At 37.6% G+C, this 27,407-nt stretch overlaps 1 protein-coding gene across 6 annotated transcripts in view; it reads left to right on the top strand.

The window, feature by feature from the left end:
* Nucleotides 1-27,407, top strand: part of LOC113046572 (NACHT, LRR and PYD domains-containing protein 3-like) — a 52,650-nt gene that overhangs the window by 12,045 nt on the left and 13,198 nt on the right. For 3 of the 6 annotated variants that reach the window (XM_026207392.1, XM_026207394.1, XM_026207393.1), the window contains 8 exons: nucleotides 9,271-9,875; nucleotides 10,837-10,962; nucleotides 13,861-15,792; nucleotides 16,963-17,133; nucleotides 18,463-18,636; nucleotides 18,972-19,142; nucleotides 19,477-19,647; nucleotides 26,214-26,363. In XM_026207392.1, coding sequence (XP_026063177.1) covers nucleotides 9,364-9,875; nucleotides 10,837-10,962; nucleotides 13,861-15,792; nucleotides 16,963-17,133; nucleotides 18,463-18,636; nucleotides 18,972-19,142; nucleotides 19,477-19,647; nucleotides 26,214-26,363 — 3,407 coding nt within the window. In that variant the 5' untranslated portion in view covers nucleotides 9,271-9,363. The remainder of the gene's footprint in view (nucleotides 1-9,270; nucleotides 9,876-10,836; nucleotides 10,963-13,860; nucleotides 15,793-16,962; nucleotides 17,134-18,462; nucleotides 18,637-18,971; nucleotides 19,143-19,476; nucleotides 19,648-26,213; nucleotides 26,364-27,407) is intronic. The other 3 variants (XM_026207396.1, XM_026207395.1, XM_026207398.1) reach the window with 3 other exon arrangements.

Raw genomic sequence — 27,407 nt, 5'->3', positions numbered from 1 at the left:
CAGAGCTGGACAGGGAAGCAGCCAGGGAAGCGGAGCTGGACAGGGAAGCGGCCATGGAAGCGGAGCTGGACAGGGAAGCGGCCATGGAAGAGGAGCTGGTCAAGGCGCAGGAGCTGGTGAGGGCGCTGCTCAGGGAAGCGGCCAGGGCGCAGGACATGGCAGCGATGCTGGACAGGGATGCGGCCGAGGGAATTGTCATGGATGTGGCCAAGGTCAATGTTGTGGTCAGGGACATGTTAATGGTAATTTAGCATAATATTTTCTGGAGATCTTTTCCACTCCTTCATTCAAATGGCATGTTTTCCCTTTTTGCTCATGTGGTTTAGAATTTCTGTCTCTACCACCTCAAATTAAAAAAAAAAAAATTGCTGGATTTGAAAAGTTTGTTTGGTGTCATTTGCCTGTTTTCTCATAACCACTTTCGGGCATCAGTGCTGTAAGTTCCTCTCCCTGAGTACTGGACAATTAGGTTTTATTTTTTTGACTCCAATTTAAACTTTTTGTATTAAACTTTATTCTTGGCAAAGCTGAATAGTCTGTAGCCATTACTCCAGTCAGAATTCATTATATTATGCCGATTTGGTGCTCTAGAAACATTTCATGAATGCTGAAAACTGTTTGGGTGCAAGCAATACTTCCATAAGCTCTTGTGATTCTTCTAAGGCAATATGTTAAAGACAGCATGTTTCTAAGGCTACGTCCACATGAAACCGGAAAGATGGCGTGTTCAGCTTTATCAACTCTGGGATCCGCTTTCAAAAAATTGTGGTTTCACCTTCCGAAAACACTGGATCTGTGTGGATGACATTCCTATCCGATAAAAAAAAAAAAAAAATTGTGCCTCTTCACAGAAACGTGTGGACGGTGCCTAAGAAACGTTGATTCTTAAACCATTGTTTTTGTATAGGAATAGCTTAACAGGTGTTACAGGTCAAAAACTTATTGTGGATTTCAAATCGGAATAAAGCCTGGCGTATTTGTGAAAATATACTGTTTAAACAAAGTAAAAGAGGCTCTATTTAAAATGTTTCATGGTAGGGGTGTCGCGATATAACCGTGATATTCAAAGTAACGATTATTGATAGTGTTAATTTAGTGTGTGACAATATACCGGTATTGGCAACAACCCCAATATTTAAAATGAACCGTTCTCTTATGATAACCCCAAATGTAAATACTCCAGCGCCACAACCTGGTTGAGCTCCCAGGCAGCAGTATTGTGCATTAACGCTGACACCTGTCACACAAGAAGACGACGCAGCCACTCTGAGGAGAGTCGAGTTCATCAGAGTAAATTGCCCTTATTTTGCTAGCCCTAGACTGGGAAATGTTATATTGACCTGTTAACAGCGGTTTTCTGTGTTCATACATTTAAGTAAAGGGTGATTATTTAATCAGTACCACATTTTCGTTACTCGTTTTTGTATTTGTAATCATGTGCGTAGTCACACTTTATTTCGTTGTTCAAAACTATTAACAGTTACTTGATTAAAACTGATCTTGAAAAACTGAGCAAACACATTGCTACATTAAACTTGTAAAATGTTAAGTTGATCGCAGTGCCATGCACTTAATGCCTCATATGCAGTCATTCTTCAATAAGGTTCATTAGTTAACATTAGTTAATTACATTAGTTAACATATATAAATAACATAATATTGAACAATATTTCCACCGAATTTATTAATCTTAGTTCATGTTAATCTCAGCATTATGCATTATTAAAATCTCAAGTTGTGTTTGTAAACATTAAAGTACTGTGAACTAACATGAATGACTCTATATTTATTAACTTTAACAAAGATTAATAAATTGTGTAATGTATTGTTCACCGTTCATTCGTGTTAGTTAATATGTTAATGTTAACAAAACATCTTATTGTAAAGTGTTACTATTCATCATACTGTTGAACTTGGCAGTATTTTCTCTCTTATTTCATAGGAGCTTCAAAGATGATGGAGAAAGTCAGTCTTGTGTCCTGCATTCATCCTTGTTCGTTGGGTGAAAAAGAAAAACTCAATAAACAAAGTAAAAAAAAGTGACTATCTTTTTCCCCCCACAAGGTCACAATAATCGTGATATAAAAAAAAAAAAAAATCTTGACAGCCCTATTTCATGGTACATGTGGCTAAAGTGTGTTAGAGATCTGGATCTTGATTATCCCTGCGATTCGTTTGCTCAATGGAAAAGGAGTATATATTACCCATGTATATTGTAATTTTTTTGTAATTGTAATTGTATGCAATTTAATTTTTTTTTTTTTGGGGTGGATGTGCAAAATGTAATGAAAAAGAAAACGTATTACATTCAAGTTAAAGAATTTTGATACGAATGTGTTGAAATGAATGTGATAACTTTTCTTGTACATTTTTATTATTTTGGAAAAATTTAACATATAAGGTCAGGATCCAATCCAAATTTCATACATTTTCTTCAGGAGACTTTAGGACTAATGCACCAGTTTGGTGAACATTAATAAAAAAGCATACAAGGCTTGTAATGCATTTTTTTTTTTTGGAGTATACAGTTGTTGATTACTGAATAAATGGTCTGCATACTTTTGTGCATTACTGTTGTAAATTTTGTTCTGGACAATTTTAAGAAAAGAAGAAGAATTCTCGGTCTGCGCAGCGCTGCATGAAGTTGAGCACACCTATTCATTTTGCAGTTGATAGTGTCGCCATAGAAATGCACAATCCTCTCGTAATTAGGCTAGCTTAATTTATGACACGTCTAGAACGCAGCATTCAGCTGGGCTGCGTTCAGCCCCAACAAAACGTTGCACAAGGTTTTTTAAACAGAAACGGTGATGCGTTGAACACACTGTTCTGATGACGCAAGAGTTGCAACTATGGCAGCTGAGAAGGCCATTATTTGTGTTCTTTATGAAGAATTTTCGGAGCCATCTATTTAGCCTCACATACTGACTTTATTTGTAGTTCATACGGTTTTAATACCCTGTATTTTCTTTCTCATTTTTAGGAAAAGCATAATTACCATTGTTTATTTCTATACCAAATGTCATTCACTTGCAATGAAGCTAAAAATATAAACAACTACATCATTATGAAGTGGCCAGGAGCTGGAGCTGGACAGGGTAGCGGAGCTGGACAGGGCGCTGGAGCTGGTCATGGAGCTGGTCAGGGAAGCGGAGCTGGTCAGGGAAGCGGGGCTGGTCAGGGCGCTGGAGCTGGTCAGGGCGCTGGAGCTGGTCAGGGAAGCGGGGCTGGTCAGGGAAGCGGAGCTGGACAGGGCGCTGGAGCTGGTCATGGAGCTAGACAGGGAAGTGCAGCTGGACAGGGAAGTGGTCAGGGCGCTGGAGCTGGACAGGGAAGTGGTCAGGGCGCTGGAGCTGGACAGGGAAGTGGTCAGGGCGCTGGAGCTGGACAGGGAAGCGGAGCTGGACAGGGAAGTGGTCAGGGCGCTGGAGCTGGACAGGGAAGCGGAGCTGGACAGGGAAGTGGTCAGGGCGCTGGAGCTGGACAGGGAAGCGGAGCTGGACAGGGAAGTGGTCAGGGCGCTGGAGCTGGACAGGGAAGCGGCGCTGGACAGGGCGCTGGAGCTGGACAGGGAAGCGGCGCTGGAGCTGGACAGGGAAGCAGAGCTGGACAGGGCGCTGGAGCTGGTCATGGAGCTGGAAAGGGAAGTGGAGCTGGACAGGGAAGTGGTCAGGGCGCTGGAGCTGGACAGGGAAGTGGTCAGGGCGCTGGAACTGGACAGGGAAGTGGTCAGGGCGCTGGAGCTGGACAGGGAAGCGGAGCTGGACAGGGAAGTGGTCAGGGCGCTGGAGCTGGACTGGGAAGCGGAGCTGGACAGGGAAGTGGTCAGGGCGCTGGAGCTGGACAGGGAAGTGGTCAGGGCGCTGGAGCTGGACAGGGAAGTGGTCAGGGTGCTGGAGCTGGACAGGGAAGCGGAGCTGGACAGGGAAGTGGACAGGGCGCTGGAGCTGGACAGGGAAGTGGTCAGGGTGCTGGAGCTGGACAGGGAAGCGGAGCTGGACAGGGAAGTGGTCAGGGCGCTGGAGCTGGACAGGGTAGCGGAGCTGGACAGGGCGCTGGAGCTGGTCATGGAGCTGGTCAGGGAAGCGGGGCTGGTCAGGGCGCTGGAGCTGGTCAGGGAAGCGGGGCTGGTCAGGGAAGCGGAGCTGGACAGGGCGCTGGAGCTGGCAAGTTAATGGCAAACAGCAGATACAGTAACTAGATCAACAACTCAGCAACAGATATAATTACTTCACCCAAAATGGTTCGTTTGGGATGCAGCTCAGATAAGTATCATTATTTCTTCCTTTTTAGAGTCTTTCAATACATTTTTAACAAGTTCAACAACGTTAATCACTCGATGTCTCAGCTTCCTCACCTGACCGTTACCATGCACGCTACAGTGTCACGCGCACTACTACGTTCGGATTTCTTAAAGGGGAAGCGTCACGACAATACCATTATAGATGTTTGTGTTTTTATGAATTCTTAGTCACATGTAATACATTTTAACTTATTCGGATATTATATCAATTAAATATTTTCCTTACTGTTACCTTATATATATATTTGTGTATATGTAGGCTGCATTTTTATGGGTTACAAATACACACACACACACACATACACAGTGCTACTCTAAAAAAGTTAAGTTACTCTTAAAAAGTAATTAACAGAATCAAAGAAGATCCTACAGGACAAAGTGAATTTCCATTTGAAAATCACAATGTCCAATACAAATCAATAGAAGATCACATGAAAAAATTAAATCCCATTAAATTAAACACAATATCCAATAAGATTCTAAACATCAAATAAAATCCTACAGGACAAAGTGAAATTCCATTAAAATGAATCAGAATGTCCAGTAGGATTCTAAGAATCCAGTAAGATCCAATAGGACAAAGTGAAATTCCATTAAAATCAATCAGAATGTCCAATAGGATTTTAAGAATCCAGTAGGATCCAATAGGACAAAGTGAAATTCCATTAAAATCAATCAGAATGTCCAATAGGATTTTAAGAATCCAGTAGGATCCAATAGAACAAAGTGAAATTCCATTAAAATCAATCAGAATGTCCAATAGGATTTTAAGAATCCAGTAGGATCCAATAGGACAAAGTGAAATTCCAATAGGATTTTTTGACAAGGGGTGAAAGTATTCAGTTGTTAAGTGATGACGTAAGAAGCGCTGTTTCCGGGTCCAGGCTTCAACTCGCTTCACTTGAGAATATGACCTCAGCAGCCGTTTATGAGCACTGTTTATTCATATTGATAATTTAAGATAAACGCTTTCAAACTTAGGATATACACTACCTCAGGGATGGGCAACTCTGGTCCTGGAGGGCCACTATCCTGCAGAGTTTAGCTTCAGCCCTCATAAAAACTCACCTGCCTGTATCTATCTAGTAATAGCGAAAACACTGATTTCCTTTTTCAGGTATGTTTAATTAGGGTTGGAGCTAAACTCTGCAGGTCTCCGTGCTCACAGCATCCCAAACACAAATAATTTTTAATATATTTTTTTATATTTATATTTTCACTGTCTGGCTATCTGGGACTTTGGTATGAAGTTAAAGGTTAAGATTATAACTTTTTCGCTAGTATTCTATCACATTGTGAGTTTATATTAGCACCTTTTGTTGTTTTCTCGTGGTAACTGATAGAGCGTTGGAACACGAAGCGCTGCTACGTGACGTCAGACTTAACAAGGGAATAGACTAAACAAAAGCAAAGTACATGGATTTAAACACTTGCATGGCATCATGCTGGTCATTTAATGGTGAGAAGAGCAGCAAGCAACACGAGAAAGGGCTTGACTTGTACCAAAGTTTTAGAAATGATTATGTAGCTTGACCCCTCCAGCGAGCTGCAGCTTATTTGAATTTGGTATTGCATTTTGGTTCATAATAGATTATGTTCATAAATTTGATGCAAAGTAGATTTTTTTTTTACAGGATTTTAAGGTTTTAAACTGGCTTTACCATCAAGAAAATACGAGCAGTTCACATATAGGCCATCTGTACTTTTCACCATCAAAAGGTAGCAGGTGCATAAACACACTTCTTTTTTTATTGTTTACTCCATGTAGTTCTGAGAGCATGAGGTGCATATTTGGATTTTTTCAGATAGTGTACATCAAGGTAAGTGCACAAAGGTCTCTCTCACACCCTCTCTTTCTCTCTCTCTCTCTCTCTCTCTCTCTCTCTCTCTCTCTCTCTCCCACACACACACACACACACACACACACACACACACACACACACACACACACTATAATTTGCTATTATACTCCATATAAATCTATATACAAGCCAGAAACTAAGCCTTTTTTGCACAGGCCTATCTAAAGGGTTAATGGTCACCTAGTGATCAACTGTAAAAATATTTTTTTTTACCTCTTCCCAAAAGGGAAAACCACAAAAAAATCAAGAATGCATGATTATATGGTGGCATGGCTTTGCAATCAAAAAATGCCTTTATAATGGAAGTCAATGGGGCAAAAACAGCCATCAACAACAAATGAGGGAGAAAAAATTAAAATCTAATGCTGCACAAAAACTAACAATGCATCAAAGCCAATCTTGTGACTAATCTTTGACATGCCCAAGACTGTGATAAAAGGTAAAAAAAATATCCAGTCCACAATCACTTTTTATATTGAAAATATGTAATTTTGTGTGTTTTTTTCCCAAATCAGTGACATTATTTATGAACTTGGTAATTAAAGAGTTAAAATCTTGGAATTGTTTTAAACATTTGGTAGTTTTGATCAGGACTTATTAATAGATTTATGCAAAACATTTTTACAAAATATTTATCTGATACATTTTTACAACAGTTTAATTTAGTGGATGTTTTCATCCACGAACATACCGAAGGGGTAGTGAATCTGCCCACAGTGTACCGTTGAGTTTTTGAAAAATTTCTAAGCATTTTCCCAAAATATGGGTCAAAATAAGATTTGTCCACATTTTCGAGCATCTGGAGATACATTGTTACGTCATCGTGCACCGTCATTTTGGGCAGCAACTGCGTTGCCTGGACACGGGGGTCAGGTAGCGGAGTTCGCAGGCCAGTGGCCAGACGGAGTGCGGCAAGCTCACGTTCGGTTTACCCTTGCCGGGAGGCCATGTGTTCCATTATTTGCTGCTGGTGGATGCTCACCTCGGTGAGGTGTTTCAGCAGTTCTTCCATTCTTGGGGGAGGAGCGCCACCTGGGGAAAACAGAGAAGGTATGTGAGCCAAAATGGATAGGAGAGAAAAACAAAAGTCGTGTGGAGGGGTCGTTGGTGACTTCTTCACTGTCCTACCCGCATTCTCCACCAGTGTGGCGGGGTGAAGAACATGACGCGAGGATGCAGGCAAGTTCCCCGAAGGGTGGATTTTATTAGTGAATTGGTGGGGGAAAGAAGGTTGGCCAAAGGCGGATTGATGCTCGGTGCTCGGCTTCCTCTTCGATTGGTGCGCTGTGCTGTGTGGGTCCGTGCTCTCCCTGTGCTTTCACACACTGCTTTTTGTAGAAAAAATTGAATAGGTTAGCCAAGTCTTGTGGTGACATCTCTCACCTCCGTGTTCGTTTGCTGGGTTTATGAAGCCAGAGCTTGATGGGGCGAAGGTGAGGCCACTCTGCCCGTGACGAGCAGGTGCAGGTGTGTCTTCTCAGTTTCCAAGGCAACGCTGATGACAGCTCGGGAAAAGTGTCACAATATATATAGTATTCCTGTAGCTCAATTGGTAGAGCATTGCTATATCAAGCGCAAAGTTGGGGGTTTGATTCCCCGGAACACATCATAGGTAAAAATTGATAGCCTGAATGCACTGTAAGTTGCTTTGGATAAAAGTGTCTGCTAAATGCATAAATTTAATTTTAATTTTAATTTAATACATAAATTCAACATAGGTTTACAAATCATTAGGAAGCAAAAAAAAAAAAAAAAGTTTGTTTTATTACTATTATTATTATTATTATTATTATTATTATTATTATTATTTTATTATTGGGGTAAGGGGGGCTGTAATGCTGTAGCCCAGGGGCTTCTGGTTATCTTAACCCCATAACTGTCACTGTCTGACCTGTGGGATGCTTGGCACTCTTTTTTTGTTGTTGTATTTTTCTCTATAAATTTTTTTAGTAATCAACATATATAATTTGAAAGCTTAGAAGCCCAAGATTCAACCTGTGAAAACCATTTTGAAATTGGATATTGCTTTACTGTGGAAATGGTACTTTAAAATCTAATGGTGGTCACCTCCCCCTTAGTGGGCTGGGTCAAGTGTCATAAAGCATAATGCATTGCGTTCTTCTGGAACCAAAACTTTTTATAATCTTGGCAACAAACATATCATTGGAAAGGTCTGAGTCTCAGGATAGAAGTAAATATTTTGAGATAGAAGTAGAATTCACAGAAAATCTACAGAAAAATTAATTAAGCAAAATTCAAAATAGTTTTGATGACTCCCAGTGGCTGTGTGTGGTATGACACCCTAAATAAAATCTCACAGGAACATAATTTATTTTCATATTAACTTCAAATTTGTTACAACTTATTTAGACACAAGGCTTTAATTTTATACCAATTTTAGAGTAAAACCTGTTATGTAAAATATTTATAATAAATAAAATAAAATTAATATAGCACATTTTATTTACAGTACATTTAAAGTTCTATAACTTGTTGATACTTTCATTTAAAAAAAAAAAAAAAAAAAACTTTTGCCAAAATTTGCTATTTTATTCTTTAAAAAGGACCAACCTTAAACCAAGTTTATATTCCAATAGTGCACTTTAGTGCCTATTTAAAAGACGGGGGTGACAGTTTAGGGGGCACCTCTGGGTACATCTGATATGTAAATTTTGTTGTTACTCTCAAGATTTTTCAAGATGCGAACTCTCACTCATAAAATGGCTGAAATGTTAAATGTATGGAGTTATTTTTTTCCTATAATTTACTTATTTTATCTATTTGATATAGTAGTTTATTTTGTTAAAGTTATTTACGTTTAGCAATTTTTCCTCTATGCAAACTTCTATGTTCTGTGCTATTTAGTCTATATAAATGTTTGACCACAACTGTAAATTGAGCATGTTGTTACAGTAATGTTTATAATTTTTAAATTTGTATTTATTATGAAGAGACTGCAGAGTTGTAATGTGAGCTGGAAAAAAATAAATTCCTATAATCCTGAAAATCTTTAGATAAATGTTAATAAGTAAAACCAAAGACATTTTATTTTAACTTACTTTAGTGTATCCAGATTCATTTGATGTTATCTGACTCCACATACAGGCATGGAATCAAGTCTCATCTAGCAGGAAAAGAAGCAGAGAAGCCTGCAGAATTTGTGTGCATGAGATAAATGAGGAGAAACCTGTCTGTGAAATGAGTCTCTATGAGGAGAAAGAGCAGGAGGCCTCTGTTGACACTCAGAGAGCAGCATCTCCAGGATTCAGCTGTGTGTCTATGAAGAGTAACAGATCCATGCCTCTGCCTCCTGATCTCAGTGACGTTGATGCTCAGAGAGCAGGGTCTCCAGGATTCAGCTGTGTGTCTATGAAGAGTAACAGATCCATGCCTCTGCCTCCTGATCTCAGTGACGTTGATGCTCAGAGAGCAGGGTCTTCAGGATTCAGCTGTGTGTCTATGAAGAGTAACAGATCCATGCCTCTGCCTCCTTATCTCAGTGACGTTGATGCTCAGAGAGCAGGGTCTTCAGGATTCAGCTGTGTGTCTATGAAGAGTAACAGATCCATGCCTCTGCCTCCTTATCTCAGTGACGTTGATGCTCAGAGAGCAGGGTCTTCAGGATTCAGCTGTGTGTCTATGAAGAGTAACAGGTCCATGCCTCTGCCTCCTTATCTCAGTGATGGAGCTGCTGTGATTTCTGACCCTGGGTGAGTACCATCTAGTTCCTCAACTATCTTATCACTATGAGTATTAAGAATCTTAAAAAACCTACCTTTCTTACTTTGAGCAACCTAAAACATCCACAATATTTTTTTTTTTTTTTTAGCATTGAACAAATATAATTATCTTTGAACTCCAGCAGTTCACTCAACAAATACATTTTTGTCATCATTTACTCACCCTCATGTTGTTCCAAACCCAAGACCTGATCTTCAAAACACATACAGTATGAAGATATTTTTAAAGAAACCTAAACATTTTCTGTCCCTCCATTGAAAGTCCACTCAAACAAGACTTTACACATCTAAAAAGGTCAAAGGACTATTAATGGAGGTGAACTGTCCTTTAAGGATTTGTGAGCAGCATTCACATAATGCACATATCATGAAGATCTTTAGAAGAGTCTGATGAGAATAGCATCTAAAACTCAAAAACATTATTGTAAACCTTCATCTGTCTAAAAGTCTGAGCAGCTGTCATTATCTTTATGGCACTCAAAACAAACTGCTCTTTTCTACTGGAAATATAGCTCACCAACTTTAAGGTCAAACAGAACAATATCTAGCCTTTTTTGTGGATCCATTCAGTTTTTGAATGCTTATTGTTCAGCTTTCCACAAACAACACAATTATCTTCTCACATATGATTATATTTATCAAACCCTTACGTGTGCTGTAAATTTCACTTTCAAAGTGTACTACAGTAAAGAAAAAGATGGTTAAGAAAAAGATAAAGAATGACAATAATCTTAATATCTGGTTCATTAATTTAACAGGTTTATAAAGGTTGAAGTGTGTATTTTATTAACTCGATATTGTGTCTATGACATTTGTTTTGTCTTTACAACTATATGTTATGCATATTCTAGTTTTGACAAATGTTAATTTAATTTGAGAAGACAGATAAACTACAGAGAAGTAATCTGAAATATGTCTGTCTTTTTCTCAGTATCATCAACAGGAATAAAAAGAGAGCCACATCTCCAGTATCCAGCTCTGTGTCTGTGAAGAGAAACAAATCCATTGGTCAGTCTCCTTATCTCAGTGATGAACCTGCTGTGACCTCTGACCCTGTGTGAGTATCATGTGTAACATGTTTTAGTCCTGTCTGAGTATAATCACATAAGGTTGGACATTTAACACCAAGAGTGTGCAAAAAAAGAGCAGAGTGTGCAAAAAAATTAAAGAAAAATTATTTATTTTCATAAATATTCATCAACTAATGTTCATTTTTAACAATAAGTGCATCAGAATAAAAACAAAATAATATAAATAAACTTAAAAAAAGTAAAATGTTTTCTTTTTGTGCTTTATTTGCTTTTCTGGTTACACTTTATTTTGTCCTTGTTTCAGTGTAATTACACATTTAAGTACTGAGTAATGTTAATTAACTGCATGTACTATATGGATATGGTTGAGGATGAGTGTTTGGCTTAGGGTTAGTTGCATGTAAATATGAAATACTTTATTATAATTATGGGAGTAAGAACATTTAACGAGTAACAAGGACACCTTAAAATAAAGTGTTACCGATTTTCTCTATCGGGATTTAACCTGAGCGCTCAGATAACATTAATGTGTATAAATAATAAGATGAGCCTCTATGTTTTACCTAACAGAAGATAAATCAGAGATTTAGAGTTTAACATATAAGGGTTTACATGTGTTTATTTGTAATTCACTACTGAAGTGATTAATGAGTGAATGTAAGTTATAATCACTTTAACATCTAACACTTGTCAATAAAAAAATTAGAGGTGGGAAAAGATTAATTTTTTTAATCTAGATTAATCTCACTGTAATCTTGGAATTAATATTGATTAATATGGCTCATTTGAATTCTGCCAAAGGCATTCAGAATATGTGTGCCACCCAAATAAAATAATGACTAATAGTAAGTCTTTTAGAACGGGTTTCTAAAGCCAGATGGTGCATTAGACCAGGGGCTGTTTCCTGTTTCCAAAATGGTTTCCATTGGGAAGCTTCTTAAAAAAAAAAAATCCCTAAAGCAAACCCGGCGGCTTCAGCTGCATCCATGTTAGCACGTCATGTTTGATGTGGTAATTTCTAGGGCTTGGGCGTCGTGACGTCATTACTTGGCGTGGCCGCCATGTTGATGGCCTCCTTTACTGCTACTCGGACTACTGCGCAGTGTTTAGACGTACTCCCTCTCATCCGTGTGTTTTAATTTGATTAATTAAAAATCTATTTCAACCATGGTAAACCGTTGCTGTATCGTGGGGTGTAACAGCGCAACATATAATCGCCATGGGGAAAATAAAATGAGAATGGATTAACTTTACACCGCTTTCCTGCTTGGAGACACGACTACGGAGACCATAACATCTGAATATTAATTTATATAGCTTAAGTCAACATTGAACATTGAAAATAAGGGAAATTTCCCGGGATACTCATCCAAAATACGGGAAGTTTCAACATTCATCTTTTTGTTGCTATCCCTCTGCTGACAGCAAAAAATTGTACTACAAAACTGCTGCATTAACTAATGTTAAGCGATTTGTGAAGCAAGGTCTAACGTGACTTTGCTTACAGATTGGCATGAAATCGTGCTCTCACAACAACCACGCTATCTTAAAAAGACCAACATCATGCTAAGGTTGCTTTCAAGTAAGCAAAACGATGCTCTGAAAACATCTGTTCGCTGGAAGGGCAAGGAGTAGCAACAGGACAACAACACAGAGACTTGACAGGTCCGATTGAAGGGCTAACGGGATATTTTACAGGAAAATACTAAAACGGGAAGACAGCGGGACAAGAGCTCAAATACGTGAGAACCCCGGAAAAAAACAGGAAGGTTTACAGCTACTAACTACACTTTTGAAACACATAGTTAAAAATCCATGTGTGAATGGTTGTTAGCACTAACAATTACTAAACTAGCAGCTAGGTAGAGCGCAGCTTACCTTTGTCCGGATTACTGTATACTGTTTGCCGGATCTATGATCTGCAGCTCCTGAACCTATCCATTTGTGAACTGTACATGAGACTCCAATGACTTGTAGCTTCGGAACTATTCTGAAGTGTAGGCGCTCGCAAAACAAGATAGCCGAAGATATCTGTAATGCAAAAGTGCGGCAGCAAGTCGTCGTCAGTACTCCACTCTTTTCATATGGATCCAAACCGTTAATAGTGCCGGTTTTGTCCACATTACCGGTCTCTGGCATTCCTATTTAGCGTATCCTTATAAATACCACAACCTTTCCGCGATTTTAACATCTTTTTTCTTTCTCCCAGCTCTGCTTCTTCTCGTTATGTTTACATTCGCAAGGCCATCAACATGGCTGCCACGTCCCAGAATGCAACGCGGCGCCTAAGCCCTGTAGGCATACACACAGGTTCGAAGACTCGTTCTCGCCCCCTACAGTGCAATTAGGTTAGGTATACATCCGCGCTAAAATATCAATGTGAAAGTCATCATAGCTTGCCTAATATAGACCCAACCCTCAACACAACTTTGAGAATAGATTAACAGCGATATTTTTTTTATAAGAGTCTCCCGTTAATGCAGCATGTTAACGCCGATAACGGCCCACCACTAAAAATAAAAAAAAAATAATAATAAATTACCATACTCCAGAAAAAAAGTTACAAACATCACCTGCAAGTTTTGCATTTTATACACTGAGCAAGGTATTGATATTCATCAGAGACCGGGTCTTAATAGCAGGACATTCAATTTCAAATAAGTGGTTCTGTCGGTCCTCAGTGTGTGTAGCAGAAGGTTAATTGATGCCATGCAATGTAAATGAGGAGCCTTGTTCTCTTTACCATTTAAAACATATTGTTTTACCATGTGTACAGTATTCAAATGTTCAATTTGTGTTACACTTGTGATAAGGGGTTTTAAATAAGTTCATTTAATTTTGGATGCATTTAAATATTTTATCCATATTGATAAAGGTATTTTCTGGTTGTTTTTGAGTGTCTGTTCTTCTAAATGTATTTTCAGTGCTGGTAGAGCTGACCAGATCGGATACATATCCTGTCAGACCTCCACATCCTCCTACAGTCATAACCACATCAGTCATCATGACACAGAAGCAGATCTGCAGCTCGATTCTCATCAACCAGAGCATGATGATCTACAGAGAGTCAAAGACCAGCACAAAACCAGCATGAAGAACAAGTATGAGAGCTTATTTGAGGGAGTCAAACTACAAGAGAATCAAACCCTCCTGAACAGGATTTACACACAGCTGTACATCATAGAGGGAGAGAGTGAAGGAGTGAATAAAGAACATGAAGTGCTACAGATGGAGAAAAGTTACAGGACACTCCAAGACACTCCAATCAACTGCAATGACATCTTTAATCCTTTACCTGAACCAGGAGATGAGGAGAAGAGAAGAGAGAAGAAAGACACAATAAAGACTGTTCTTACTAAAGGCATCGCTGGAATTGGAAAAACCGTCTCTGTGCAGAAGTTCATTCTGGACTGGGCCGAGGGAAAAGCCAATCAGGATGTAGATTTCATGTTTGTGCTTACATTTAGAGAGATGAACTTGATTAAAGATCATCAGTACAGTCTTCACAGACTTCTGCTTGACTTTCATCCTGAACTTCAGTATCTGGACTCAAAGATTTATGATGAATGTAAAGTTGTGTTCATCTTTGATGGTCTGGATGAAAGCAGAATTACACTGATGTTTTCAGACAGTCAGAAAGTTTCTGATGTGACTGAGATTTCATCAGTGGGTGTGTTGATGTCAAACCTCCTGAGAGGAGATCTGCTTCCCTCTGCTCTCATCTGGATCACCACCAGACCAGCAGCAGCCAATCAGATCCCCTCCAACTACATCAACCGTGTGACAGAGATTCAGGGATTCAATGACCCTCAGAAGGAGGAATATTTCAGGAAGAGAATCAGTGACGAGCATCAAGCCAGCAGAATCATCTCACACATCAGAAGAGCAAGAAGCCTCCACATCATGTGTCACATACCCGTCTTCTGCTGGATCTCATCCACTGTGCTTCAAAACATCCTGAAACAAGATCTCAGTGCAGAAATCCCTCAAACTCTGACTGAAATGTACATCTACTTCCTGCTCATTCAAACAAAGATGAGGAACCAGAAGTATGAAGAGAGACATCCAGAGAAACTCCTGCAGTCCAACAGAGAAGTGATTGTGAAACTTGCTGAACTGGCTTTCAATCAGCTGACGAAGGGCAATGTGATGTTTTATGAGGAGGACCTGAGAGAGAGCGGCATAGACGTCACTGACGCCTCAGTGTATTCTGGGATCTGCACTGAGATCTTTAGAGAGGAATCTGTGATTTATCAGAGGAAGGTTTACAGCTTTGTACATCTGAGCTTTCAGGAGTTTTTTGCAGCACTGTTTGTGTTTTTCTGCTATTTAAACAAGAACAGTGAGGTTCTGAAGATGTTCCTGACAGGAAAGTCCAGAACTCAGAGTGTTTCTCTGGATGTGTTTCTGAAAGGAGCAATGAATAAAGCCTTAAAGAGTAAAACTGGACACCTGGATCTCTTCCTTCGGTTTCTTCATGGCGTCTCACTGGAGTCCAATCAGAGACTCTTACAGGAAGTACTGATACACACAGAGAACAACCCAGAGAACATCAAAAAAATAACCCAAAACCTCAAACGAGGTCAGAAAAATAACGTCAGTCCTGACAGATGGATAAATCTGTCACATTGCTTGATTGAGATGAAGGATAACTCAGTTGTTGAAGAAATGCAGGCATTTTTAAATTCTGGAAATACAAGTAAAAGTCTTTCTCTTGCACAATGTTCAACTTTGGCAAACATAATCCTGATGTCAGAGGAGGTGCTGGATGAGTTTGAGCTTAAAAAATTCACCACTAAATCAAAAGATGGGAGACAGAGACTGTTACCTGCTCTGAGGAACTGCAGAAAAGCTCTGTAAGTGTGAAAATACAAACATGCAGTAGTTATATTTGACAAAAATTGATGGTGGAGGATATGATCTTCTGGGTTTGTTTACAAGCATACAATGTAAGTTATTGCAGTTAAGTGATGTTTTTTATTCTTTACCTAATTAATACAATAAATATATTTTATAAATTATTAAAAAAAAAAAGTTTTTTATAAAATATGTACACTTTGTAAACCAATCTACGGGTAAAACTAATACTATTGTTAGGCAGCTGTTAATGTGAATAAATAAATGATTTTTTTTTTAATAAGCATTTATTTCAGATTGGGGAGCAGAATGTTTTTGGCATATCATTTATGCAGATAAATGTCCAATATAAACATTTGGCTGCTATGTTTTGTCAGGAAGATGAAACAATCAGTTTGCTGACAAAAATGCAGAGATGCTTATTTTTGTTTTATCTACCTGCTTTATGAGGATTAGACTATTGTCCGTTTTTTCAGCAATACTCCGTGGTTTCCTTTTTACAGTTTAAAGTAGCTACTGTATCTTGTTTATGAACTGATTTATTTAATATTCTGAAATCTGACAATAAGGTTGTCCAATAGCCAGACAAGTTTCAGTCCTTCCTCTCCAGCAACCTGTCACTCATAAAACGTTCACATTAATCAGTAAATAACAATGATCCAGAAATCAAATCAGTTTTCAAAGGAAAAAACCAAGTCCCACATTTTTCTTATTTAAGAAGCTGTTTCACTCAGCTGCGTAACAATAGGGAAGACAATTACTATTTCTGGTTTATGCAGACTTTGAAGTTAAAATATCAGTGTTTTTGGGCATATGGTGTATCTTGGCCAAGTCAGCTCATTTGTTCTTTAAGCTTTTTTTTTTTTTTTTCAGCCTTGGCTTATTATTCTCTAAATATATATTTCAGCTGAAATTCTGAATTTCAGTGAACTTCACTTCAGTGAAAAAAAAATCCATCCAATGTCTTCATTTAAAATATTAATTTAAGTAAACACCCAGCTTGTGTAACTCCATAGAGAGCCAAAACAAGGGCACATTTGCACTGTCTGATGATGTTATCTGAAATAGTATAATCATATAACATGCATTGACATACGGTTAGGTAAAATTATACAGTCTTGCGATCTCATGGATACACCTGTTCATCAGCACATACTCTCTGTTTTCAGATTGACAGGCTGTGATCTCACTGATCAACACTGTGAAATCGTAGCTTCAGTTTTACAATCATCAAACTCCCTGAGAGAGCTGGACCTGAGTAAAAGTCATCTGCAGGATTCAGGAGTGAAGCTGCTCTCTGCTGGACTGAAGAGTCCAAACTGTCAACTCAACAAACTGAGGTTTGGCTTTCACACTGATTCAGATTTTAATAAAAGATAACTGAGGTCTAGGAACTATTTAACTTACATATACATTTCAAAACAGTCAGTCCACAGTAAAATGCACACATCCTGCTTAAAGTAGCTGTGATTTTTCATGAACTGTTGTGATTTCCGTAAAAAGTTGATGTCAGATCTCCACAGTCACCTAACTTCAGTCAGAACCGCCCACCAACCCACTCTCCTTCTGTCAAACACCGAGACAACATCACCTCCATGCTATTGCTGAGCATTGAGCAATAACAGCACTGAAACATGTCAAAATTGTCTAAACCTTACCCTCTCACTCAAGGGATGGATGATCTGGCAGGATTTTTACTAGGAGGTGGATCACATCTAAAGTGTATAGTAAAGTCAAACTCATCGTGTCTATCTAGCACATGTTGAAGATGTATGTACTTTTCAATTTCAGCAGGCAACTATTTTTATAGCTACATTATTGTTCCAGCCACAATAAATCACAACAATGGATATCCAATCATAAATAATAATATATATAATGTCAGTTTGTTGCTTTACACACATGCACAGACATTTTTTCCATACACGACATCGTGAGATGCAAGAAACATGGCTAGAAATCTGTAGACTCATCCAAAACATAAGACAATACTTTATTGAACCTTTTCAATAAGTGCATGCTGCAAACATGAGTATTTCTGATGAACGTTTTAGTCCAGTCCACTAATTTTATCGCTTTTAACCATAGCTGTCATCAGTTTGTTTGTCTGGCAGTGGCAGCAAATATGTGATCAAATTTCTAATTTGAGGATGTATTACATAAATTCTGGCACCCAACATCACAACAAGACGATATTTTAAGCTCCTTAGGTAGCTGTCTCTAGTTTCCCCTTTATTTTGCTGCCTCCAACTAGCGCAGTGACGTCACTCAGAAAACAACAGGCCAATCAGAAGAGAGGCTCATGAATATTAATTAGACAGGCTAAAATCAACCTTCTTTGCAGATCTCCAAAGAAAGGAACTGTAAAAATATAATGATGTTTTTTGGTAATTATACCTTATAAAAATGAAAGTTTACAGTATGTGACCTTTAAAAGACATGAATACAACAGTATGATAATGTGGCTATTATTAAAGGATTTGTGTAATTCTATTATATATGTGTAGCAGCATGTCTGTGGATGTATTGGCAATAGCAAGTCAGGTCATGACAGAACTCAAATTCACAAATCTTTACATTCATAACATCTTTGACAATGCTCTCAGCCATCAATTTCTATTTATACAGTATATATGTAATGATTTTTTTTTTTTAATTACACTGTTTAGATTGTCCAGCTGTAATCTCACTGATCAGTGCTATGAGATTTTGGCTTCAGCTCTACAATCATCAGACTCCTCCCCGCGAGAGCTGGACCTGAGTAACAATGACCTGCAGGGTTCAAGAGTAGAGCACCTATGTGCTGGACTGAAGAATCCAAACTGTCAATTCAACATACTGAGGTTTGTGTTTCACATTGATTCAGATTTTAATATATTATTTCATGTGTTTTTGTATGTACAGCATATACTTTAAGGATTGTTCTACCTGTACTCTAATTCATGAGTGCAAAAATAGGATGAGAACATGATGATCATGTGATGATTAATAAATCATCAGTTACTCCACGCAAAGTTATAATTTCTATCATGCAATATTGTGATGTAACCTTCACATTCATGTTCTATGCAGACACCTTCTTATCAGAAATATGAGACAATACATCAAATGCTCTCAATCATCAATTTCTAACTATACATTGTGTTTGTAATGAATTATTTCTCATTATCCTCTTTAGATTGGTTGACTGCAAACTCACTGATCAGTGCTGTAAACCTGTTGCTTCAGTTTTACAATCATCAAACTCCCTGAGAGAGCTGGACCTGAGTAACAATCATCTGCAGGATTCAGGAGTGGAGCTGCTCTCTGCTGGACTGAAGAGTTTAAACTGTCAACTCAACATACTGAGGTATACTTTCACATTGATTCAGATTTTAATATATTATTTCATGTGTTTTTGTATGTACAGTATATACTTTAAGGATTGTTCTACCTGTACTCTAATTCATGAGTGCAAAAATAGGATGAGAACATGATGATCATGTGGTGATTAATATATCATCAGTTACTCCACACAAAGTTATAATTTCTATCATGCAATATTGTGATGTAACCTTCACATTCATGTTCTATGCAGACACCTTTTTATCAGAAATATGAGACGATACATCAAATGCTCTCAATCATCAATTTCTAACTATACATTGTGTATGTAATGAATTATTTCTCCTTATCCTCTTTAGATTGGCTGAATGCAAACTCACTGATCAGTGCTGTAAACCTGTTGCTTCAGTTTTACAATCATCAAACTCTCTGAGAGAGCTGGACCTGAGTAACAATCATCTGCAGGATTCAGGAGTGGAGCTGCTCTCTGCTGGACTGAAGAGTTTAAACTGTCAACTCAACAAACTGAGGTTTGGCTTTCATACTGAATCCAGTTTTAATAATAATAATAACAACAACAACAACAACAATAATACTACTACTACTAATAATAATAATAATAATAATTGATTTATACATATATTCTAGTATTATAAATAAAGCTAGCAGATTATTTCCTGTGTTTTGTATTTGTATGCTTCAAGTTTTCTTCCACATGAAACTACTAACTCTAATTAGTGTTTTATGGTCAAGAGATATTGAAACACATTAATGATGAAAACAAAATGATAATGTGGTCTGGGGCGCTGTAAAGGGGGGGTAAACGATGACGATTCTCGGGGCCCATGACTAAGAGTGGGCCCAGAGAAGCCCCAAATAAAATATAAAAATATAAAATAAATTATTCTATTTGCTGTTTCCTGGTGTCAAAATATTTATTTGTTTAGAAAACACAAATGTCCGTGGGCCCCTCTCCCCCTCTCGATTATCATAAAATGGTTCAGTCTGCCCAAAATGTATCCAGTAACCAAGGCAACACAAACAGCTTGACTTCACTTCAACCTGACAGAGGATGTGAAAATGGCTCAAAAATCTGGAAGTCAAAAACGGAAAGAGAAAAAAATAAGAGAAGTGAAAGCGGCAAAGGGTCGACAGTATGTTACCCAATATTTCACAAGAAAAGGTGGGTTTGTAATTAGGCCTAAATTGTTAGTGGATCGCCCGTGACAATGATCGTAGCCTACGGCACTTTTCTGTGTGTACGCACGCTTTGTACATGAGGCCCTAGGTCTCTATGGTAGCATTTTTTCGGATAAGTTAGCACGTTTTGATAGAGCAGGCCGTGGGCAGCGGGTGCACGGCTTTTCCTCACATGCAGCCGGTGTCGGCATGTTTGTACGAGGCGGCGCCCACTTTCAGCACCCTGCTGCGGTCCACGCTGTTGCACCTGTCTTGCAAGCAGTCTAACTTCATGAACTCTGATAAAAATCCTCTGCCAGCTAATGTACAAACTACTATCAGCTGTTTGTGAGGTTTCAGTGCATCTCTTGAAGATGATGTGGAGTTGTATTACTACTTGAGGTCTACAATGTCTCAAGAAAGGCTTTGCAGCATGATTTTATGATTTTGCAGCTGAAAAGGCCAGACGTTGGACTTTTTATTTTTTAGAAATGTTGAGCAAGTACAAGAGATTAGAAATGATGTGGAAAGAGTAACTCAGACTCATCTATGTTATACATTGGCCGTTCTTTGATATAGTATATTATGCAAGTTCTGCTTAAATTATTAGAAATTTAATATGGCCATTTTGTTTTATGGTGGTGTTTTCTTGCTGAGACTTTTTTTTTTTAAATTCCTGTTTTTTTTTAATTGAAGAGTTTTATTTTGAAATTTCAGTATCAGTGTTGAAGCAAATAAATATAAATAAATTTCTTTGTATTAAGAGTGCTCAGTGTTTCCGTTACATTTCAACTGTCATGTTAAAAATATTAGGTTAGATTAGATTAACTTTATTGTCATTGGACAAATATGTACAGTACATTCATACAAATATGAATATATGTGAATACACTATATGACACATGTACAGCTATGCACAGTATATACATTATACAGTACTGAAGTAGTGTAGTATTAAAGAGGACAAATTACAGGTGTGAACATGGGATGGAGTTCAATTGTCTGATTGACTTAAATATATGAGAATGATAGTCAAAATACCATAAAAGCTTATTATTTTATGTAAATTAATATGAAAAAACTCTCAGCTGTGTTGGGGGCCCTGTTAAGATTCTTTTCATGGGGCCCAAAATCCTTAGCAGTGCCCCTGAATGTGGCCATTCATTTATCCCACATATGAGGTTGTTACCATTACTGTATGAGATAACTGAGTATCACAGTGAGATGTAAACCTTTTACATTCATATATGCAGACAACTTATTATAAGAAACATGAGACATTATATTCTATTGTATATGTAATGAATTATTTAAACAGTTTAGGTTGGCCAGCTGTAATCTCAGTGATGCATTAGTGAGATGCATTTAGGAATCTTTAAGATTACTTAAAACAGAACAGCAACACATTTTATAGACAACCATTTTGTGGAGAGGAGGTAATTCTGACTTTGCTACGACGATATGGCGCTTCTGAATCAGATGCTGGAAATATGGTTTGTTATTAGTTTAACCCTTAGGGGACTAAGCCCTTTTTGGTCCGTTTTCTCTATTTTTACATTTCGGCTTATAAACCATATGTAATGAGGATGGACCACCATGTATTTGGTATCAATGGATTCAGAAGACCCTAAGCTACCATAAGCATGCATGCAATATGTCTATAAAGGAAGTATGAGTGAAAAATTGTACAATAAACTAGAGAATTTCAAAGACGAAAATGAGATTTTTGTCATTTATTACTGAAAATCCTACCTCACACAACAATAGTTAAAAGTTTTTGACCCAAAAATATATTTTTCAAACTCTTTGCTTGACAGAAAAAGGTTAATGTTCAATCAAATGTGTAAAGAACAATTAAATAATTAACTTTATTTACAAACAGTCCTAGGCGTTTTTTTTTATTTTTGGGACCAAGCCCTTTTTGGTCTGTTTTCTCTATTTTTATATTTGGGCTTATAAATCATATGTAAAGGAGATGGAACACCCTGTGTTTGGTATCTATGGATTCAGAAGACCCTAAGCTACCATAAGCACGCATGCAATATGTTTATATAAAGGAAGTATGAGTGAAAAATTTTACAATAAACTAGAGAATTTCAAAAACGAAAATTAGATTTTTGTCATTTATTACTGAAAAACACACAATATAGAACAGATTTGAACAAAGAAAATATATTTTTTCATACTCTTTGCTTGACAGAAATGTGTTATTGTTTAATCAAATGTGTAAAGAACAATTAAATAATTATTTTTTTTAAAAAACAGTCCTAGGCATGCCAGTGAGCAAAGAAAGGCCTCTCCAGGCCTTTCCAGTAATTGTTCCAGAGCTTGTTCTGCCGTAAATCTTTTACTGCTTGCCATTTTGATAAAACAATCCTGTAATAATGCTGTATCTCTCTTCAATTTATCTCTTTGTGCTCGCTAACACTCCGATCGCTTTCTGCTTTCTCCACGTGATGCTGATTCTCCGATCGCTCGAATTTAGCTTTTTGTGCTCGCTAATACTCTGATCGCTTTCTGCTTTCTCCACCCTGACGCGGATTCTCTGAACGCTTATTGATTACATGTCTTTTACTTTAGTCCAGCCAGCTTTTACAGGGCTACAGCAGAGCTACAGATTCCTCTGAATGGCTAGAAGACATAACCTTCCTCTGATTGGGTTAGAAAAAGACTCCTCCCAGCGGCAATTTTTCCATTGGCTGTTGCGTGTTGAATCTGCCTAGCACAATCGTTTTCATTGGCCTGTTTACGCAGTGGTATTGCGCAATAAGGGAAGTGTTTAATATACAAACTGGACACTGCTGTTTTCAGCGGAATCTGAGGAAGACTGCAAAAAAACCCGCATCTCTCTAGCATTAATAGTTTTTGAGATAACTACACATTTGTAAAAGTATGCCATTTTGGGCGGTACCGCCCAATCCGTCCCCAGAGGGTTAAGTCCTTAATGACCATTTTAAGCCCAATTGTGTGTCCACCTCCAGGAGAATAATGCAATATGTCAAAAAGCTCAAGCCACTTTTTTTTTTTGATGTAAAAGTGAGTTTTCATGGCCTCAACAATCACCAGATCTTAATCTGTGCCCAAATCTGTTCTTGTAGATTTTCCTGCAAAGTTCAGCTACGACTCTGATCAAACACAACTGAAACAACTAATTAAGATCTTTAGGATCACTTGGTAATTACAGATTGGTGTGTTTGATCAGGGTTGAACTTGATATCCGGAGGAAGGTAGATCTCCAGGAACATGACTTGGATTCAACAAAAGAGCATCTTGTGATGTGGTGGAATGGGATATTGACATCATTGATGCACTACCCAGAAATCTATAACAACTGCCTGATGCTGTGATGTCAATATTTCAATAATTCAGATGAAAAGGAATGTCAGTCTGTTTTATTTTATGGCTAGACCGATTTATGCTTAGACATTCACTATTTTGTAGGTTCAGTTTATTCCCAGAGAAATTCCTAAATGCATCGAATAGTTATATTATCTTGTGAATAGATGCAGATTGGATAAGTAACAAAGTAACAAGCTGGTCCGTGTAAAGCTAGTTTAATTTCAGTTCTCTTTTGGATTATTTCCTGAAATACAGGAAGTGTAAACATTGAGAGAATCCCAATAGCTATGACAAAAAAAAAAAAAAAAAAAAAATCATGGAGATAGAGGAGTAACAAAAGTACAATCATCTAATTTAACCTGTTTCGTATATATGGATGCTTGGGGATCAACATATAATAAATGTATCCATTAATGCATCCCCAAAGCCAAACTTCTTAGGCAACATAAAAAAGATATTCCTACTCTATCCTATCAAACGTCTGGTGTCCAAGGAAATTACCACCTCAGACGAGTTGCTGCAAACTGGTTTACTCCTCTGAGACAATACAGTGCTACAATGCAGTAGTAATCATTAAAGTGCTGATCAGGCTCATCAATGTGTCATTCAGTGCTTGACTTTTTACTCTGAAAATGCACAACAACTGGGGCCAGAGCAGAGTTAGTAGCGGATTTCCTCTTTATTGCTATGAAAGATGTCAGCTCAGCTCAGCTGGGTTACCTGAAAAGTACAATTAAAAGATAAAATCCTCTGAAGCTTAATCCACGTTTGTCTTCTCACTCACATTCTCAATCGGAAGTCTTGAATTAAAGCAGTACTGAAGGCAATAGCAGATCCAATATGGAACTAGCAAGATGTAACTAATAAAGATGCCAGTGAGTGTAAATGATACCTGTAAAATTCATATATAATTATGCAAATCATAGGTACGATTGTGATGTGAAAATGTTTAATAAACGTTGACTATTAAAACAGAGTATGTTTTAATGTTCCTGTAGCTCAATTGGTAGAGCATTGCGTTATCAAGCGCAAGGTTGGGGGTTCGATTCCCCGGGAACACATGAAAAGTAAAAATTGATAGCCTGAATGCACTGTAAGTCGCTTTGGATAAAAGCGTCTGCTAAATGCGTACATTTAAAATATAAATTTAATTTAAATTTAAATGTAAATTTAATTTAAATTTAGAGTAAAGAAAAATGTAAACAGACAAAAAAAATCCAGAAAAATTCATACGGAAATAATGGAATTTAGAAAAAAATAAAATGGAATAATAAAAAAATTAAACCGATTTTTTGGTAACTTCAACATTTACTATTATTACTACTTTTATTATTATTACTACTACTAGTATGATTCAGTATTGTATATATAAATATTAGTGGTGGGCCATTATCGGCGTTAACGTGCTGTGCTAACATGAGACTCTTATCGGGCAAAATATCCACCTTGGATATTATGGTCGAAAAAACCCCGTTATTTATTAAGTTAAAGTAAACAGTTGAGGAACAAATGGGATGTGTATTATATTGGATGCGTTCATCGTCTCTTAAAGCGACCACGCCTAATTTAGCTACTGGCTGCTGTAATGTTAATCCAAGAAAATGAAAATGAAAATTACTCACTCACTTTGTAGTCTTAACAGTCAAACCAAAAATTATTCAGACACCAGATATAATTTTTGATATATATAGCAAAACTGTAATAATGTGTCTGAATAAATGTAGGTTTGATTGTATTTTTCATTTTTACATTGAAGACTATCCAGTGCTATTTTACATTTAATTATTTGGTTTCTGTACCTTGACACCTACAAACTTGAAAAAAAAAAAAAAAAACCTTGTGTAAATAGCACAAATAAATAAAAACGAACGAACATACAAATTTATCAATTTCAAACAGGGCCCACTGGTACAACCTTCACCGGGGCCCCGCTGACCCCAGCTACGGCCCTTCTCACGCCTGTTTCACACATACTCCGTCTGCAGTGCGTATTCAGTCTGTGTGCGTTAGGTATGTGGTGCAGCACAGACTCGATGTGCTTTCACACAGGACGCGTTTGCAGTTCGCTACTTGGCACGTAAACGATCGCTGCACTGCTGCAGACGCAACACTCCTGGAATGCAACTGGAATCCGTTAACATGGGTGCGTAAAAAAATATGCAACGCATACGCACTGCAGACGGAGTATTTGGGAAACAGGCGTAAGGTTGTTTGCACCTTGTGCAATGTGGAATTAGTTTACAGCTTTTTCAAGCACTTTGTGATGCATTTTGGAAACAGAAGATGAGCCCCTTTTCTAATGCACCACCTAGCTTGATAAACCCCTTCTCAAAGACTTATCTATGATCTATGCCCACCACTAATATATATATATATATATATATATATATATATTTAAGCACTATTTTAGTTTTTGTTCACTATCCATTTTAAAATCTATCGGTTAATTAATCTGTATCGGCCAGTGTGGTCCAACCTAGCTATCGGTTTCGGCAAAATCAACTATCTGCTGACCTCTATATTGTACTAAATTTCCCTGAGAAATGAAGCACACTAACATGAACACATTCTGTTGTAGGTTATCTCAGTGTTTGGTGACAGCAGAAGGATGTGCTGCTCTGGCATCAGCTCTGAGTTTAAACCCATCACACCTGAGAGAGCTGGATCTGAGCTACAATCACCCAGGAGAATCAGGAGTGAAGCTACTCAGCCACCTGGAAAAACTCAAGTAAGTTGAGCCGAAACAAACATCCTTTCTGCTGTGTGAGAGATAGAGAATTAGTCATTGTTTTGTGGTTTGTCAAGAGAAACTTTAGTAGCAAAAAAATTGCATGGGAAGCTTAGTTCATAAAAAAAAAAAAAAAATCAAAATTATGTCATCGTTGTTAGCTTACAAAAATGATAATAATTTGGTGGATAATTTACATTTTCTCGTTAATAACAGGTAGTGTATTCTGATGTAAAATTAACGGTTGTCTGAGGACGCTCTACAACCATCTTATCTGAGCTCAAAACGCTGCTTGAGCGAGTGTCAAGATACTAAAAATAATAAATACATAATTATGAACGTTTTTATGTGTGTTTATTTTTGTTCTCAGTACTTTATTTTAATAGCATTTAATGATTATGAACATAAAAGCATTACAAAAAACAATAATTATGTACCATCGATGAAACCACAAACCTGAAGCGGAGGTATGTATAACTGCAATATAAAGTAATTTTGAGTATTATTGCTATTAGTATTATTTTCTAAAATAAGGTACATGTAATATAAAAGTACATATGGCAACAGCTCCAAGTCTCACGCGCAGTGTAGGCTATACTGTCCGAATCCGTTCACTTATTTATTTGTTCACTCCTTCCTGATATAGTGAACTCAACTGCCATACACTATATAGGGATGAGTGAATGAGTGAGCGATTTCAGACACAGCAATAGTGTGACATCTGTTAACCATAAGTGTAAACATAGATGACGTCACAGGTTTTTTTTAAAATTAATTTTTAGCCTTCATTTGTATGTAGGCCTAGGAAATGTATATATTTTTTTGCGTAATACTGTTTTTATTGCATTTTCTTCAACACTTACACAACAATGTACATCACATGTCTGTAACATCACATATAATGTACAAAAACAAAAAACAAAACAAAAAAAGACAAACAAACAAACACTGGGGCTCATATTACTTGAAAAATGCAATAGCACAAACCAACATTGGATAAAGTATGTACTTTGGAAGACAGAGTTAACAGTACACTGGAATCAA

The sequence above is a fragment of the Carassius auratus genome, chromosome 28 (assembly GCF_003368295.1).
Source record: "Carassius auratus strain Wakin chromosome 28, ASM336829v1, whole genome shotgun sequence".
In the NCBI taxonomy this organism is placed as follows: domain Eukaryota; kingdom Metazoa; phylum Chordata; class Actinopteri; order Cypriniformes; family Cyprinidae; genus Carassius; species Carassius auratus.
Note: the sequence above shows the minus strand (reverse complement) of the source record. Positions and strands in the feature narration are given on the sequence as shown.